The 18,764-nt window shown below is 36.8% G+C and overlaps 1 protein-coding gene across 3 annotated transcripts in view; it reads left to right on the plus strand.

The window, feature by feature from the left end:
* IPO8 (importin 8) overlaps positions 1-18,262 on the plus strand; it is a 75,232-nt gene extending 56,970 nt beyond the window's left edge. For all 3 annotated transcript variants that reach the window (XM_032855158.1, XM_032855159.1, XM_032855160.1), the window contains 5 exons: positions 107-202; positions 12,802-13,022; positions 14,487-14,692; positions 17,237-17,440; positions 18,048-18,262. In XM_032855158.1, coding sequence (XP_032711049.1) covers positions 107-202; positions 12,802-13,022; positions 14,487-14,692; positions 17,237-17,440; positions 18,048-18,247 — 927 coding nt within the window. In that variant the 3' untranslated portion in view covers positions 18,248-18,262. The remainder of the gene's footprint in view (positions 1-106; positions 203-12,801; positions 13,023-14,486; positions 14,693-17,236; positions 17,441-18,047) is intronic.
* Positions 18,263-18,764: the final 502 nt, after the last annotated feature.

Consider the following 18,764-nt stretch of genomic DNA (forward strand, 5'->3'; position numbering starts at 1 on the left):
CCCAAGCTATGATTCCTGAATTTTTATGGGATATTTGCTTCCTGTAGACTCAAGTTAAATTCTATACAATGGTGTTCACTGCTGAGCTGAATTGTAATTACTGTAGGTTCTATGTGGAGATGCAGGAGAAGATGCAGAATGTCATGCAGCCAAACTTCTTGAAGTCATCATTCTTCAGTGCAAAGGAAAGGGAATTGATCAGGTAATACATGTATGGAAAGGTTGTACTGGATGTTTATATTGAAAATTTACATGCTTGAATGAATTTTGTTTATATTATGGTGGAAAATTAAAAAGATAGCTTGTAGTTTGTGCTTGCTGGTACAAATCCTATTTAAATGACAAAAATACTCATGCAGTTTGAAAATTGCACCTTGCATTCTAGTTGAGAAAGAAATAAACAGGAAATGTAATAATTTAAGAGGCTGTCAAGCAAATCATGAAGAAGATAAATATGTAAATTCTACTCAACAGGTTTTCCAGAGATCTTCATTCTCCCTTTGCTTTTATGGATTCTCTTGAGATGTTCTCGGATATCTTCTTTAAACCAGAATTGAAGATACTGTACAAAAAAGAAAAAGTTTCTTTTACTGATTAATAAAAAAAAAGCACTATACATTTTCAACAAAGATTAATTTGACGTTTGATATAATCATGATGTGATAGTTACTGAGAAAAGTGTTGAAGTGTTAAAGTGAAATTGTGGAGTTATCTTTTTTCTTTCATTCTGTAACTTTTGCTCCGTGTACTTTTTTAAATAGCTTTATTGAGCTGTAATTCACATACCATATATTTCACTCCTTTACAGTGTACATACTTACGTGGATTTTAGTATAGTCACAGAATCATGCAACTATTATGACGGTTTTAGAGCATTCCCTCACTACTCCCCAAAGAACTCCATACCCAGAAGTAATTACTTCTCATTTCCCCTTAACGCTCACCCCCCAGCCTAGGCAACCATTATTCTACTTTCTTATTTAGAGATTTGCCTATTCTAGACATTTCTTTTTTTTTTTTTTTTTTAAGATTTTATTTATTTATTTGACAGAGACACAGCTAGAGAGGGAACACAAGCAGGGGGAGCGAGAGAGAAAGAAACAGGCTACCTGCTGGATCCAGGACCCTAGGATCATGACCTGACCCAAAGACAGATGCTTAAGGACTGAGCCACCCAGATGCCCCTATTCTAGACATTTCATATAACCAGGATCATGTGGTCCTTTGCGAATGACTTTTCTCACTTAACATAATGTTTTAAGGGTTCATCCATGTGTGGGTATGTATACTAGTACTTCATTTCTTTTTATTGCTAAATATTCCATTGGGTGGATATGTCACATTTATTTTAGCTATTCATCAGTTGATAGACATTTGGATTATTTCCACTTTTTTAAATTATTATTTTTTAAAAATAAGTTCCATGCCCAGTGTGGGGCTTGAACTCACAGCTCTGTAATTAGGAGAGCTCTACCAACTAAAACAGCCAGGTTCCCCTGATTATTTCCTCTTTTGACTTTTATGAAAAATGTTATGAACATTTGTATGTAGATCTTTCTGTGGACATGTTTTCATTTCTCTTGGTATGTATCTACGAGTGGTAATTCTATGCTTAACCATTTGAGGACCTGCCACACTGTTTCTCCAGAGCAGCTGCACCATTTCCCAGTCCTACTAGCAGTGAATGGGAGTTCCAGTTTGTCTGTATCCTCATCAGCTCTTACTTTGTCTTTTTGTTATATCTGTCCTTACAGATGTGAAGTAGTATCTTGTTGTTTTGATTAGCATTTGCTTGATAGCTAATGATGCTGAGCATCTTTCATATGGCCATTTGTTTATCTTTTTTTGGAGAAATGTCTATTCAGATTCTTTGTTCATTTTAATTGGGTTGTTTACTATTGAGTTATAGAAGTTATTTATAGATTCTGAATTCAGGTCCATTATCAGATACACAATTTGCAAAAATTTTCTCCCATGGGGCACCTGGGTGGCTTAGTAAAAGTTTTCTCCCAATTTGTGAATTGTCTTACCATTTTCTTAATAGTGTCTTTTGAAGCAGTTTTTAATCTTGATGCCCAGTTTATCTTTTTTCTTTTGCTGTTTGTGGTTTCTGTTACATTTAAGAACCCATTGCTAAATCTGAGTCCACGAAAATTTCCTTCTTTCATCTTCGGAGCATTATAGTATCCTGAGCTTATAGTATTTGCTGTAATATTTAAGTCCTTAATTCATTTCGAGTTAATTTTTCTGTGTGGCATGAGGAAGGGGTTTAAATTCATTATTCTGCACGTGGATAGAAAGTTGTCTCAGTACCATTTGTTGAAAAAGCTATTCTTTCCCTATTGAATTGTCTTGGCACCCTTATCAAATGAATTGACTATAAATGTGAGGATTTATTTTTGGACTCTCATCTGATTAATTTTTTAATCCTTAATCCAGGACTATACCGTCTTTATTATAACTTGGTAGTAAGTTTTGAAATTAGGAAGTTTGAGTCTTCTAGTTTTGTTCTTTTGTAAGATTGTTTTGGCTATTCTGGGTCCCTTGAGTTTCCATATGAAATTTAGGATCAGCTTGTCAGATCCAGCAAGGAAGTCAGCTGGCATTGTGTTGAGTCTGTAGATCACACTGGGAAGTGTTGCCAGGGCTCAATCCCATGTACATGAGATCACCACCCGAGCAGAATCAAGACTCAGACACCCAACTGACTGAGCCACCCAGGTGCCCCAAGGTGTTTGTATTTTTGAATCTAAAGTGTGTTTCCTATAGATAGCATTTGGATGAATCTTGTTTTCTTGCTTTTTTTTTTTTTTTTAAATCCAATGAGACATTCTCTCCTTTTGATTGTTTATCTGTTGATATTTATTTACCATGTTATGATGCATGGATTTAGTCTGCTATTTTATTTATTTTTTTGTCCCCCTATTTTTTTTTACTGCTTTCTTTTGAAATAAGTAAATACTTTGAAATAAGTAAATATTTTCTAATGTCACATTTTAATTGCTTTTTAATTTTTGTCCCCACTATTTAAAAAATTTGCTTAGTGGTTATTCTAGGGCTTACTGTAATATATCTAATCAGAATCTATTTCAGATTTAGATTAACTTCATTTTATTGAGATATAGATGCATTACTCCTATATAGCTGTATCTCCTCTTCTTCCTTTTACTGTTACTGTTCTATATGTTACACTTTATATATGTTATAAAGCTAGTAATACACAGTTTATAATTACTATTTTTTTGTAATTTTATGTGTTAAGCTAAGAAAAGCGAGCAAGTATATATAGAGTTTGTCATATTAACCTTCTTATTTACCATTTCTCAATTCTTTCCATTTGTTCCTTTGGATTGGAGTTGCCATCTGGTGTCGTTTGCTTGCTCCAGTACAATCTTGCACCTATCTCCTTTTTATTGTTAATGTTGAAAATACTATATTTCTATATTTTATAGTTTCAATGATATAATTTTAAGATGTTATTTTATGCAGTTGCTTTTTCTTTTTTTTTTAATTGCCATTGTTTTTTAAAACACTAAGGGAAGAAAGTCAAAGGAATAGTGTTTTTCTGTTTTTGAAAATTACATAATTACTGTGTGTGTGTGTATTTGTTTTTAAATTCCCTTCTGGGTCACTTACTTGCAGCTTGAATTTCCTTTAGTATTTCTTATAAGGTAGGTCTGCTAGCAATGAAATCTCTGTTTTTGTTTTCTGAGAATATTTTTATTTTATTTTCAGTTTTGAAAGACAGTTTCTACTGAATTCTTGGTTGACAGGTTTTTCTTTCAGCAATTTGAACATACCATCCTTCTGGTCTCTTGTTTAACAGTTGTTAATCCCATTAACATTCCCTTGTACTTGGCAGTGGTGTATGTTTTTTCTTATGCTGCCATCAACATTTTCTCTTTGTCTTTTACCATTTTTACTATGGAATGTCTTTGTGTTTATCTTACTTGGAAGTTGTTGACTTTCTTGGGTGTGTAGATTGTTTTTTGTCACATTTGGCAAGTTTCTAGCCATTTCTTCAAATATTTTTTTTCTTCTTTCTCTTTTTTCTCTCCTTCTGATGTTCCTGTTAAACATATGTTGGTGTATTTAATGATGTTACATATTTCTTTGAGACTCTGATCATTTTTCTTTATTCTTTCTTTTCTCTGGTCTTTGGATTGCATACTCTTTTTTCAGTCTATCTTTAGGTTTGCTGATTCTCTCTTCTGCCAGTTCAGATCTATTGTGGGGTCCCTGTAGTGAATTTTTCATTTTGTTTATAGTACTTTTTTTTTTTTTTTAAGCTAGGTTCTGTGTCCAACATGGGGCTTGAATTCAAGACTCCAGGATCAAGAGTTGCATGACCTACTGGCTAAGCCAGCCAGGCACCCCTATAGTACTTTTTAACTCTAGAATTTCCATCTGATTCTTTTTTATAATTTGTATGTCCTAATAGATGTTTTATATTTGATGAGATATGGTCATCATGGCTTCCTATGACTTTAAAAATGGCTTCCTTTAGGGGCGCGTGGGTGGCTCAGTCTTTGGCGTCTACCTTCGGCTCAGGTCATGATCCCAGGATCCTGGGATTGGGTCCTGCATTGGATTCCCTGCTCAGCGGGAAGCCTCCTTCTCCTTCTCCCAAGGGAACAAACGCTTGTGTTCCCTCTCTCTGCCAAATAGGTAAATAAAATCTTAAAAAAAAAGAAAAAAGAAAAAAGAAAACTGTCCTTTAAAAAAAATATATGGCTTCCTTTATTCTGTAAACATATTTTATAATGACCATTTTGAAGTTTTCAAAAGTTCATGTTTGAGTTTCTGACCCCAGGAGGGTTCTTCATGACCATCTCTTTTCTTGCTTTTTCCACGTGAACTGCTAGCTTAGGATTTATCTTCTTATTTTAATTAGGAGAGCCACCAAAAAAAGAAAAGCAATTTTTGTTTACCTCCAAATTCTCCATTATTTTTAGAGTGACCCTTCAGGCTCCTTTTTTGTATTGATAAAGTTTTACATGTATGTTCAAAGGCTCTGATTTGACAGAAGCCGGGATTGCTGTTAGAACCCCAAAGAAGGCTTCAGTGAGTAGTGTTTTAGGTGAAAACAAAATAAGGAGGTAGTAAAGCACAGGACTTGAGTGAGAGTAGCAAAGGGTTTAGTTCTGTTGACTGGCTTTTGGAAAGTTTTGAGCAGAAGGTCAAAAGCCAGAAAGGTGGAGAATAAATCCAGCCAAAGAGTTTAGAATCTCTCCTGTAAGCCAGAAGTAGGCAAACTATGACCTGTGGGCCAAATCCAACCTGTGACCCATATATATGGTCTAGGCATAAAGCATGGTTTTTACATTTTTGAAGGGATGTTTAAAAAAAAAAAAGTATGCAACAGAGACCGTATGTAGCCTACAAAGTTGAAAGTGTTACTAAGAATTTAAAAAATTTTTAATGTATTTCTGTATGTATTTATTTATTTTTGAGAGTAAGAGAAGCCATGAGCAGGAGGAGGAGCAGAGGGAGAGGGAGAGAGAGAGAGAATGCCAAGCAGGTTCCACACCCAGCATGTAGCCCGACATGGAGCTCCATCTCATTACCCTGAGATCATGACCTGGACCAAAATCAAGAGTTGGTTGCTTGACTGAGCCACCCAGGCACGCTGAAGTTGAAAGTATTACTAAATATTGACTAAAAGTTTACCAACCTATGCCACAAGCAATTGAACAGAGAATCCACTAAGCAGAGAAATGATATGATCAAAGATAGGCACTTAGAATGATTAATCTCCTAGAAGTATCCTTAATCTAAACAGGTCTTCTGCATACACTGGGCTATGAAGATGAGCGAGGAGGCTGTTAGCGAATTAAAGTCTGAGGGTACTGGTTCTGCTCTAGGCTAAAAGCATTGGAATAGAAGACTAGAACAAGATTTACAGTGGGGACCATTGCAAACATTGCACAGAAAAGACCTGAAAAAATAAGTTGTTAGATGAGGAGGGCAGGGGAAAGCCCAAGGGCACAGGTTTACCCTGGAAAGTTATAAAGATGACTTTTCCCACAAATACAGAAAATATGGATACCAATAGATAGGAATAGAGTGATATTAATCAAATTGTGATCATCTAATGGTGTTAGTAGGTGTTCATGACAGAAAGTATTCAGTGGTCAGATAAGCCTTAGGAATACTGGATAAAACAAAATTCAACAGATTTCATTATTGCTTGACTTCTAGTGCCTTTATCTGAAAATGTGTCTAAATGGGCACATTGTTTCAAATTAATTTGAATTTTGTGTGTTTCAAATTAATTTGTGTTTCAAATTAATTTAACTCTGGGATGTTTTTGTTTTCCAAATCCAAGGAACATCTATTAACTGTTGTAAAAGTGCTGTTTGGATAATGCTGATATACAGATGTCTTGAGGTAGAAAGAAGGGGTATGGAAGCTTAAATTCAGTAGCCTTATATTCTCAGTAAAAGAGGAAAGGTAGAAAGTAGAAAAAGTTGACATTTCAGTTTGGAGGAGTCTAATACGTAATAAAGAGTTGGATAAAAGAATTGCTTTTATTAAAGACAGAACTACCCTACAATCCAGCAATTGCACTAGTAGGTATTTACACAAAGAATACAAAAATACTAGTTTGAAGGGATACATTCATTCCAATGTTTATAGCAGCATTATCAACAGTAGTCAAATGGAAAAGGCCCAAATGTCCATCAACTGGTGAATGGATAAAGAAGATATGGTCTATATACAGTGGAATATTACTCAGCCATAAAAAAGAACAAAGTCTTACCATTTACAATGACATGGATGGAGCTAGAGAGTATGAGGCTAAGCAAAATAAGTTAGAAAGACAAATACCATATGATTTCACACATATGTAGAATTTAAGAAACAAAAAACAGGGGGAAAAAGAGAGAGGCAAACCAAGAAATGGACTCTTAACTATAGAGAACAAACTAATGGTTATAAGAGGGCAGTAGGTGGGGGGATAGATTAAATAGGTGATAGGGATTGAGGAATGCACTTGTCAAGAGCACTGGGTGTTGTATGTAAGTATTGAATCACTAAATTCTATACCTGAAGCTGAAGAAAAAGGATAGCTTTTAGTTGGATGGACCCATTTGAAGGTAATAAGTAAAAATTTCTAGTGTAATATAGTGGGTTTCTACCCCTAAAACTAGGTTGCAGAAGGATTGGAAAATTGGTATTCAAGAATTTTTGTCAGAAATTTAGGGTTCCTGGGGAACCTTTAATGTTAGGGAGGTTACAGCTGTGGTGCACTCAGTAGAGCTAAAGGAGTATAATGCCTGGAATTACAGTCCTCTGTACTTCCTGTCACTTGGGAGTTAGGTCTAGGGATTTGGTTAGATTCATTTGTGATTCTTTTGGCAAGAATACTTCAGAGATAGTGGTTTGTATTTCTACCAGGAGGCACAGAATATCTGGTTGTCTCTCAGGATGTTAGTTGTGTTGGTGGTGATTATTCTATCATAACTTTTTCATGTATTAGCTGAAATATTTCTATGAAGAGAATGGTTTTTTATCTATTACCAGGTTACTCTGAGGAACAGTTTGAGAATGTCTACTTATTTACTATGATTCAAGATAAAAAGTTTGTTTCCTAACATTCTCCAAAGATGACCGATGAGGTGTTTTGCTTTTTTTTTTTTTTTTTAAATATTATTATGAACTTACAGATTCAAATTTGTTTAATGTGTTTCAGTATATTTCAGCTTTGGCCAGTGAGAACTTCTTGAATTTATCATATGAGTGCTTTTGACCTGACCCTGGTAGTGTTTGGTAGTTTCCTTGCTGTCTGATATGAGAAGATGTTCGAGGTTCATCTTGTACATTTCCTGCCCTATGCTGGGAAATGGTATTTTAAGACTGCAAGCACAAAGGATATTCATTGCTATTGAGTTGGTCATTATTTCCACAGGAGAGCCAAGAAATGCATATTGTATCATTTTAAGATTTGCCCATCATTAATACACACAGATATTTCCAATTCATATTCAGTACTACATTATTTTTAGTTAGCCTAATTACCGGAATCTATATCGGCTGTACCAAAATCTTGGTTCTCCTTATAATTACTCACTTGCTGTATCCCACTAACATGTATATAGAGTGTCAGAATAATTATACCAATATTATCACCAACATGTGATTACTATTAACTGTTTAAGATTTTTTTTTTTAAAGATTTTATTTATTTATTTGGCAGACAGAGATCACAAGTAGGTAGAGAAGCAGGCAGAGAGAGAGGAGGAAGCAGACTCCCTGCTGAGCAGAGAGCCCGATGCGGGGCTTGATCCCAGGACCCTGGGATCGTGACCTGAGCTGAAGGCAGAGGCCCTAACCCACTGAGCCACCCAGGCGCCCCAACTGTTTAAGATTTTTAATAGCTCTTTTTATCTTCAGGGTATATCCATATGCTAGGGATATATACAGCCAGAATATAGTCAAATCATAAATTTTGAAGTCCTTTAAAATAATCCCTGTTTGATTCATTTATTTTAACTTTTAGAAATACTTTAAAATTTTTTCTAAATATATAACATATATGTAATTCTAAAGTCTAATTTACAAAACAGGGTGTATTCAGGGAGGTCTAGCTTCCATCCTGTCCCTTCTGCCCTTATTTTTTTTCCCCTTCTCCTCCACTCCCTTTAGTTTTTAGTTCATCCTTTCATTTTTTTTTAAGATTTTTTAAAAAGTTTATTTTATTTATTTGACAGAGATCACAAGTAGACAGAGAGGAAGGCAGAGGGGGAGGGGAAGCAGGCTTCCTGCCCAGCAGAGAGCCCAATACGGGGCTCCATCCCAGGACCCTGAGATCATGACCTGAGCTGAAGGCAGAGGCTTTAACCCACTGAGCCACCCAGGCGCCCCTCATCCTTTCATTTTAAAAAGTAAGCAAATAGGTGTATTCATTCTTTCCTCACTTTTTTCTTTCCTCACCTTCTTAAAGAGTGGCATACTATACATATATTTTTTTCCCATCTTGCCTTCTTCACATAATCATATATCCATCCTGTAGATCACTCCATAGTAGTATAGAGAAGTATTCTGCATAAGTAGTCTCCAGAATTGATTGTTTTAATATAAAAGGATAATTTTAGTTTTATTCGTTTTAAAACCTCAAAGTTTCTTTGTATTATTTTTATTTTTTTAAGATTTTATTTATTTATTTAAGAGAGGGACAGTGAGAGAGAGCATGAAAGGGGAGAAGGTCAAGGTCAGAGGGAGAAGCAGACTCCTCATGGAGCTGGGAGCCCGATGCAGTATGCGATCCCAGGACTCCGGGATCATGACCTGAGCTGAAGGCAGTTGCTTAACCAACTGAGCCACCCAGGTGCCCCTGTATTCTTTTTTTTTTTTTTTAATTTATTTATTTGAGAGAGAGAGTGAAAGCATAAGCAAGGGAGAGCAGCAGAGGGAGAGAGAGAAGCAGGCTCCCCAATGAGCAGGGATGCCGATGTGGGGCTTGATCCCAGGACCCTGGGATAATGACCTGAGCCACCCAGGCGTCCCCAGTTTTTTTGTATTCTTAATGGCTTTGTATATAATAGAAAATATTTGTTAAAATGAAACTTTATTATTAAAACATCTCAAGAAGAGCTTTTCAAGCTTAGTTTACATTTTCTTGTGGCTTTGTTGATTCACAATAATGAACTTGTAGTAATAATTTAAAAAATTTTTTTATTAAGTTTTAATTTTAATTCCAGTGTGGTTAACATACAGTGTAATATTAGTTTCAGGTGTACAGTCTTGTGACTCAGCATTTCCACACATCACCCTGTACTCATCACAGCAGGTGCCCTCCTTCAGCCCCATCACTTGGCAAACTGAGAAAGTTTGCCTCTCTTTTTCTCCTCTGCTTATTTTGTTTCTTAAATTCCACATAGGAGTGAAATCATATGGTATGTCATTCTTTTTTTTCACTTAGCATAATATACCTCCATACACATTGCAAATGGCAAGATTTCATTCTTTTTTAATAGCTGAATAATATTCTATTGCATATACCATAACTTCTTTATCCATTCATCTATTGACGGAACTTGGACTTTTTCTATAATTTGGCTAGTGTATATAATGCAGCTATAAACATAGGGGTGCATGTATTTCTTTGAGTTAGTGTATTTTTGTACTTTTGGGGTAAATACCCAGTAGTGCGATTACTGGGTCATAGGATAGTTCTATTTTTAACTTTTTTGAGGACCCTCCACACTGTTTTCCAGAGTGGCTGCACCAATTTGCATTCCCACTAATAGTGCAAGAGGGTTCCCCTTTCTTCCATAGTAATATTTTTTAATTTAGCCTGTATCCTGTATGTGTTGTGCTACCTGAATGCTCTGCATCAGAATTAGAGAAGAATTCAGTAGGATTTTTTTTTTTTTAAGATTTTATTTGACAGAGAGAGCGGGCACAAGCAGAGGGAGGGGCAGAGAGAGAGGGAGAAGCAGACAGGAGCCGGGATCGTGACCTGAGCTGAAGGCAGACACTTAACTGATTAAGCCACCCAAGCACCTCATCAGTATGGTTAATCAAACATCAAATTAGTCATCTCTTTATAAAATGTTTTTTTTAAAAGATTGTATTTATTTATTTGACAGAGAGATCACAAGTAGGCAGAGAGGTAGGCAGAGACGGGGGGGGGGTCCCCCCGCTGAGCAGAGAGCCCAATGTGGGGCTCCATCCCAGGACCTTGAGATCATGACCCGAGCCAAAGGCAGAGGCTTTAACCCACTGAACCACCCAGGTGCCCCTCTTTATAAAATCTTAATCTTAAAAGTACCATGTGTAGAGGCGCCTGGGTGGCTCAGTCAGTTAAGTGTCTATATTGCTATAGTTAGTACAGTTATTAATATGTAGTTTAAAAAAGTCCTGGGGTGCCTGGGTGGCTCAGTCTTTGGCGTCTGCCTTCGGCTCAGGTCATGATCCCAGGATCCTGGAATCGAGTCCCGTGTCAGGCTCCTGGCTCAGTGGGGAGGCTGCTTCTCCCTCTGCCTGCCGCTTCCCCTGCGTATGCCCTCTCTCCTCTGACAAATAAAATCTTGAAAAACAAAACCGAAAAACTACCATGTGTAGTTGTGTGTTTTAATTTTATATATCCTCCTAAAGAAGGCTAGTATTCTGCTGATCTTAATATATTTATAGTTTTGACTTCAAAAACATATCAAATTTAACTCAAAATTCTACACAAAACTTTAGTTTTTCTTTCAAAAATGTTTAAATTCAAGTTAGTTCCCATATAGTATATTACTAGTTTCAGAGATAGAATTTAGTGTTTCATCAGTTGCATGTAATACCCTGTGCTCATTACATCGCATGCCCTCCTTAATATCCATCACCCACTGACCCCCTCCCCTCACCCACCTTCCTTCCAGCAGCCCTCAGACGAAACTTTCTATTTTGATAGACTATTTTTTAGAGCAGTTATGGGTTCACAGACTTGAGCATACAGAGATTTCCCATATCCCCCTGCTCCACATGCGCAGTGGCCTCTATTATCAACACGCGCACTGGGTGGTACAGTGGTCACAGCTGAGGGGCCTGCACTGAGAATGCATATTTCACCCAGAGCCCGCAGGTTACTCTAGGGCTCCTTCGTGGTGTCGTGCATTTTATGAGTTTGGACAGATGTGTAATGACATGTGTCTACCATTTCAGTAACCTACGTTGGTCTTCACTGCCCTCAGACTCCTCTGTGCTCTTCCTAGTCCTTCAATTCTCCCCTGAAGCCTTGATTTTTAACATTTTTAAAATGAGCTTGTATTAAGACCTCAGAATTTTGCTTTACACAAATCATTTCAGCCCATCCCTTTCAGTGAAAATAACTATTAGGAAATCCTTCTAATGAAGGTAGTTTATCAACATGGTAGAATTGGAGTCAGATGCCTTCATTTTCATGTGTGAAGTCCACCATTTTTGCTTTAGTCTTATACTAACAGGAATTTTATTTTTATTGAGATGTTGATGAGTAGCGTGTTAGATTCAGGTGTATAACAATGATTTGATATTTATGTTGTGAAATGATCACAGTAAGTCTAGTTAACATACAGCACCATACATAGTAATATGTATAACTATAACTATATATAAATATTGTGATAACTTTTAATATCTACTTAGCAACTGCCAGATATGCAATACCGCATTATTAACTGCGGTCACCATGCTCTTCATTACATCCTCTGACTTAGGAATTTTCTTTCTCAGGAGAAATTCCAATCACATCTTGATTATTTTTAGTCCCATTCAATTTGATTTAACAAAGAAAAATTCTAACCCGGTCATTTTACCTTAAATGTGGAAATGGTGGAGTCTACATTTAGATTATTGGCATCATTTGATTGGGGACTCTTGAGGGACAGTCTTCAGCTAACTGTAATCTGCACTCAGGAAGGAAGGAGACTTCCTCACACTGCTGCCCTCAGACCTCTTTTTGGCCATTTAATATCTGGGTTTTATGAGAATATAATTTCTTTGAATAACTCTAAAAACAATTTAAGCAAAGGTATCATTAAGAGTATCTTATTTATTTATTTATTTATTTTTCAAGATTTTATTCATTTATTTGACAGACAGAGATCACAAGTAGTCAGAGAGGCAGGCGGGGTTGGGAAGCAGGCTCCCCACGGAGCAGAGAGCCCGATGTAGGGCTCGATCCCAGGACTCTGGGATCATGACCTGAGCCAAAGGCAGAGGCTTTAACTCACTGACTGAGCCACCCAGGCGCCCCAAGAGTATCTTATTTATTGATGACACCCTCTACCTAGTTTCTAGGTGTATGGTTGACTTTTTCATTTTTTCCTCTAGTGCATTCCACTCTTTGTTCAACTCGTTTTGGAGAGATTAACCCGAGGAGTCAAAACTAGTGAGCTCCGCACCATGTGTCTTCAGGTTGCAATTGCCGCCTTGTACTACAACCCTGATTTGCTGCTACATACTCTAGAACAAATTCAATTGCCTCACAACCCTGGACCTATAACTGTACAGTTTATAAATCAGTGGATGAATGATACAGATTGTTTTCTTGGGTATGTGTCTTTTGGATTTTATTCTACGTTTCTGTTTCTGGAAAGTTGACTTTTAAAAGTATATAATAGCATATAGAAAGATAATTTTCATTTTTAAGGATTAATATTTAGTGTATTAACCTAATATTTAATTTTTAGAGAATTAAGAATGTGTTTCAGTAGTATAATCTAGTGGAAAGAATCCAGTCTCTGAAAATTAGGTATAGCTTGTCCCTACTGGTTTTTGACTTATGTGCTATCATTGTATCTTGAGGCAACAAGAATTAAGTGTACATCTGGTTCCCTGACTATTAAGTGTCGATAGGCAAAAACATTCTAAACGGGGTTAGGTTTCTAGGGGAAATGCCAGTTTGGTGACAAGACATTGAGCCCTGCAGATCTCAGGGGAGCTTATTCTCAAACATGAGGTCAGAAAGGAGGATTGTTCATTGTAGCCCAAGTGCTGCTCCTGTGGGAGAGTGTGTCTTTATGTGAAGTACTTTCCTAGTGTCCGAACTTAGAAAAAACAAGATGTCTTATAGTATGTACATGCCCTCCTCAAATGACTGAACTCCTATTCGTGACTGTGTTATGCTAGAATTTCAGTTCTGACAATGGCTTACTGGCAGTGTTATACCAAATATAGCAGTCTTTACATTCTTAATATTTTTAAACAATATTTTAGAAGAATATTTCTATACAATATTTTAGAAGAAACAAAAATGTATATAATGTATACTGGTCAAACTTTTTTCCTTCAAAATCAAATTTTCCTTATTATATGTTAAAGCAGAGAACTTTTTTTTTTTTTAAAGATTTTATTTATTTATTTGACAGAGATCACAAGTAGGCAGAGAGGCAGGCAGAGAGAGAGAGGTGGAAGCAAGCTCCCTGCCGAGCAGAGAGCCCGATGCAGGGCTCGATTCCAGGACCCTGGGATCATGACCTGAGCCAAAGGCGAGGCTTTAACCCATTGAGCCACTCAGGTGCCCCAAAGCAGAGAACATTTAATGGATTTAGTTAGAGCTGTCAAGTTTCCCTTATATGCTGAGTTTCTGAATAGCTTTTGGCACCCGGGGTTAGTGTACAGTACTTTGCACTATATACCTTGTATCTAGTCTAATACAGAAGACAGAGTCTAAATTTTTCCTTTTTCCCTGTTGGTTAGGAATTTCCTGCTGTCAAATGTAGGTATTCTTGCTTTAATAGAACTTGTATGCCAAGGCCCAGATGTAGTATTCATATCAATCATAAATTGATATTATAGCAAGGTTGACCATATTAATTGCAGACTTCTCTAGCTCTTTGATGATAATTGGTTTACAAAACATGATTTATGTAGGATTTCATACGGTACAAAATGGGGGATACCTCTGTATAATTCTATTGAATGAATCCTAAGATACTACATTGGCCATTTTTTCTTGTAGTTTTTCAACTGTCCTCATTTCTCATGAACACATTTTTTTTCTTTGTAATTTGTAGGCATCATGACCGGAAGATGTGTATAATAGGACTGAGTATCCTTTTGGAACTGCAAAATCGACCTCCTGCAGTAGATGCTGTAGTGGGACAGATTGTGCCCTCAATTCTTTTCCTTTTCCTTGGCCTAAAGCAGGTCTGTGCTACCAGACAACTGGTAAACCGCGAAGATCGCTCGAAAGCAGAGAAGGCTGATATGGAAGAAAACGGTAAAGTCTTCTAATTGCAATGAGTGCTAGAATTGATACTGATTTGAGCATGCATTTTTAAATTTTAGTCTATTTGGAGTCATTAAACAGAGTTACATTCTTTGGCTTGTTGCACATTTAAAAAATATTTTGGGGTGGATTTACATATCCTGACATGTAACTTTAGATAAGTTCATTTTTTGACATTTAAATAATTATTGAACTTAATGTTACACCTTGGGAAATACAAATACATTTGTAACAGAATCAGATGGTTTTGATGATAAGTTAGCAACCAGTTATTTCTTTTTCTTATTTGTGCTAACAATGTCAATGAAGTCAGCAGCATGAATTATTAAATGAACCACTTAGTTAAAAGCGGAAGTGTCAGTATAGCAGATTAGTAGAGTGCCTGGTACATTTTTTTTAAGTTTTTTTTTTTTTTTTAAGATTTTATTTATTTGACAGAGAGAGAGATCACAAGTAGGCAGAGTGGCAGGCAGAGAGAGAGGGGGAAGTAGGCTCCCTGCTGAGCAGTGAGCCCCATGCGGGGCTCCATCCAAGGACCCTGGGATCACGACCTGAGCCGAAGGCAGAGGCTTAACCCACTGAGCCACCCAGGCGCCCCTTTTTTAAGGTTCTTAATCAGAAACTATTTAGGAGAGACTTATAGTTTATGTATTAATAAATTTAGGGTAAAATACACAAGTGAAGGTTATTCGCTTAATAGAGATTCAGAATAAGATTGTTAGGGTCAAGCATATTAGATCTTTATTTAATGATACTTCAAAAAACTATTTACTTGGGCCCAGGAAGTAACATTATCCAACTCCAAGTGGAGTTTTTCCTCTTCTAGTTAAAAACAGACATTTCTTGGGGCGCCTGGGTGGCTCATTGGTTAAGGCCTCTGCCTTCGGCTTAGGTCATGATGTCAGGGTCCTGGAATCGAGTCCCACATCGGGTTCTCTGCTCAGCAGGGAGCCTGCCTCCTCCTCCTCTCTCTCTCTGCCTGCCTCTCTGCCTACTTGTGATCTGTCAAATAAAAAAAAAAAAAAAATAAACAACTTTAAAAAAAAACTTTAAAAACAGACATTTCTTTAAATGAGAAAAATCAGAACTTTCATGGAAAACCTACATCTTTCTTTTTGATGCTAAATTCTATGATTTCAGCAAGTGTAGATTTAAAACATTTTTCATTTAATTGGCATCATTCTGGTTTGTTCATGTACAAGAAATGGTACCCTTCCCTAACCCCTAACACAGTACACTTCTTCTGATTGAATTTCTTCCTCTCAAAATAAAATTTAAGAGAGAGAGAGTATGCACACATGCGTCCTGTGTGGGGAGGGGCAGAGGCAGAGAGAAAATCCTAAGCAGGCTGCATGCACAGCGTGGAGCCTTATGTGGGGCTCAATCTCTTGACCCTGAGATCATGACCTGAACTAAAATCAAGAGTCAGACACTTAACCAACTGAACCTCCCAGGTACCTCTAATTTCTTTTTCTGAATATCATGTACAACTTTTACAGTAATGCTTCTTTAGTAGAAGTGTTTTGTGTTTTTGCTAAGTATAGGCCAACAGTTATGGAATTCCTTTTTTCAGAATGTTACAATATTCTCCAAGTCTTTATTTTGTAAATTGTTGGTTTATAACTAATATGGCTTGAGAAAAAATTCTGTAGTACTTTCCCAGATTTTCCTGTTGTATTTCCACTGAAGTGTAGAATGATTAACTAGGAAAGGTGTTTCTTGTTATCTTTGTAATTATACCTTTGTCATATATATATATATATATATATACACACACACACACACACACACACATATATGATCAAAAATGTATGTATATATGATCAAAACCAGGGTTTCCTGTCTTACCCCCAAAACTACTTCACAGTTTAATTCAGTGTGGTATGTTTTATAGAACTATTTTTGGAATAATGTTGTCTAGTTTGGGTTTACTCTAGGTTTTTCCCTCTTAGTAAATGCAGAACAAAATCAACCTATCTTTTGGTTATTTACGGTACTGGGCTAACTGCTTAAAACAGATTGACATTGAAAATAAAGCAGAATCCATGATGATACACAATTCAGATTTCAACTTTTCAACCTACATGTAGCTAATTTTTCTCTATTTCTATATTTTTCTGTTTCTATTAGCAGAAACAGTCTCCTCATTTGAGTACTTCTAAGCAGTTCACAATCAACTTAGGTAACTGTTAAGAGACCAGATTCTCAATGGGAGGTCATTGTTATTTTTAACATGTGCACTGACTGTACAATTGTCTTTTTTTTTTTTGTACAAAAAAATTTGGGACTCTGATTAATAGCATTTTTGTAGTAAAGAGTATGAGGCAGCCCTAGCAAAACAGTAGTAATGTCCAGAAGACTTTAGATTTAGGGACACTTGTTTTTAGGAAGGAGGATAAAGTCATTTTCAATTTAGCAAATTACGATAAAGATTTATTTTTAGAATTTCATATATAAATAGATGGTAGTTTTTCCATTTCCAGAATGTTTTGTCCTTTTGTGTTTTCATTTCTTCAATAATTAATGGATTCACAGAGGAGATTTCAAGTGATGAAGAGGAGACAAACGAAACTGCTCAAGCAATGCAATCAAATAATGGAAGAGGTGAAGAAGAGGAGGAGGATGATGATGACTGGGATGAAGAAGTATTAGAAGAAACTGCCCTTGAAGGATTCAGCACACCACTTGACCTTGACAACAGTGTGGATGAATATCAATTTTTTACACAAGCTCTGCTAAGTAGGTCTTTACTTGCTAAATCTTCAGATATTTTCTCTGAAGTCGATCTTCATTTCCTTTGGTTAGAAGTTGTTTTGGGATCTGCCCCAGATTGGTTTAGATGTTAAATTTGGATTCAGTTGTGTTGAGTTTGTGGTGTGTTGTCCACATGGAAAAACGTGGGAGACTTAGGGGATGGTTTTGCCTAAAGCACCAATTCGAGTTCTTGGTGTGGGACCGACGTTGAAGCTGCAGGTACTGTGAGAATCTGGAGGAAAATGACAGCACCTGAGTAGAGGTGTATGTCAAGATCTGGAATTCAGGGATCATAATTAGTAAAACCTCAGGAGGTAGAGAGGGCGAAGGCAGGAGAGAAATGGGCAAAGCAGAGATTGGCAAGTCTTAACCATCCTCTGATAGTCCCACATGGTTGGATACAGAGTGGGTAGAGTACTCAGGAATAATCCTTTGGTGGAGTAAGTTTTACCACCTTGGGTTTGTTATGGTGTTGAACTCTTTCTCTTACTATCTGTAGTCGTCTCATTGTACTTTTATTATCATGTCACTTTTCTCTGAAATGATCATTGTCACTAGACTCTAATCTTTTTCTTCTTCTACAATGCAACAGCTGTGCAGAATCGGGATGCTGCTTGGTACCAGCTGCTCATGGCACCACTCAGTGAGGACCAGAGGAGGGCGCTGCAGGAGGTGTACACCCTGGCTGAGCACCGGAAGACAGTAGCAGGTCAGCTCTCCAGATTTCCAGATTGGAGTGCATGTGTGAGCATGCCAGTAGTCAGCCTTATTAATGAATCTTGTGGCACCTGAAGACTGTTTTAGAAATTACTAGAGGCCAACCTTTAGGGATAATAACGAATTATTATTGTATGATTTTTTAAAAAATGTTGCTTTTTAATCACTCGTGATATCTTAGATCTGCAAAATCCTGTGCATTAATATGTGTCTTTCAGTGGTGGTTATTCAGGAGTACTTACGCTGTATTGTAGAGCCCAAGATGTAAAAAGGTGGGGACGAGTCTTGCCGAGGGAGAGTTAATCAGTTGGATGACCCATCTAAACATCTTAACCCCAGATAGACTGAAGGTACTTCATGAGTTCTTGCAAAGGGCTTGTCTTCCTGGAAATGAAACACTCTTCATTTCTTTTTGCTGGGCTTTACGTGATTCTTGTTGATTTTCAGTTTTTTGACCTGGAGAAATTATTTTATGCAGACATTATTGTGGTTACTCTTAGAAAACCAATGGAAAAGATTTTGAAATTACAAAAATATTTTAGTGGAAAACATCATGGAATAGGTACCTGGGATTTGGGGTCTAAGTTCTTCG

Source organism: Lontra canadensis, unplaced genomic scaffold (assembly GCF_010015895.1).
Source record: "Lontra canadensis isolate GAN:19392208 unplaced genomic scaffold, GSC_riverotter_1.0 scaffold9, whole genome shotgun sequence".
NCBI lineage: Eukaryota > Metazoa > Chordata > Mammalia > Carnivora > Mustelidae > Lontra > Lontra canadensis.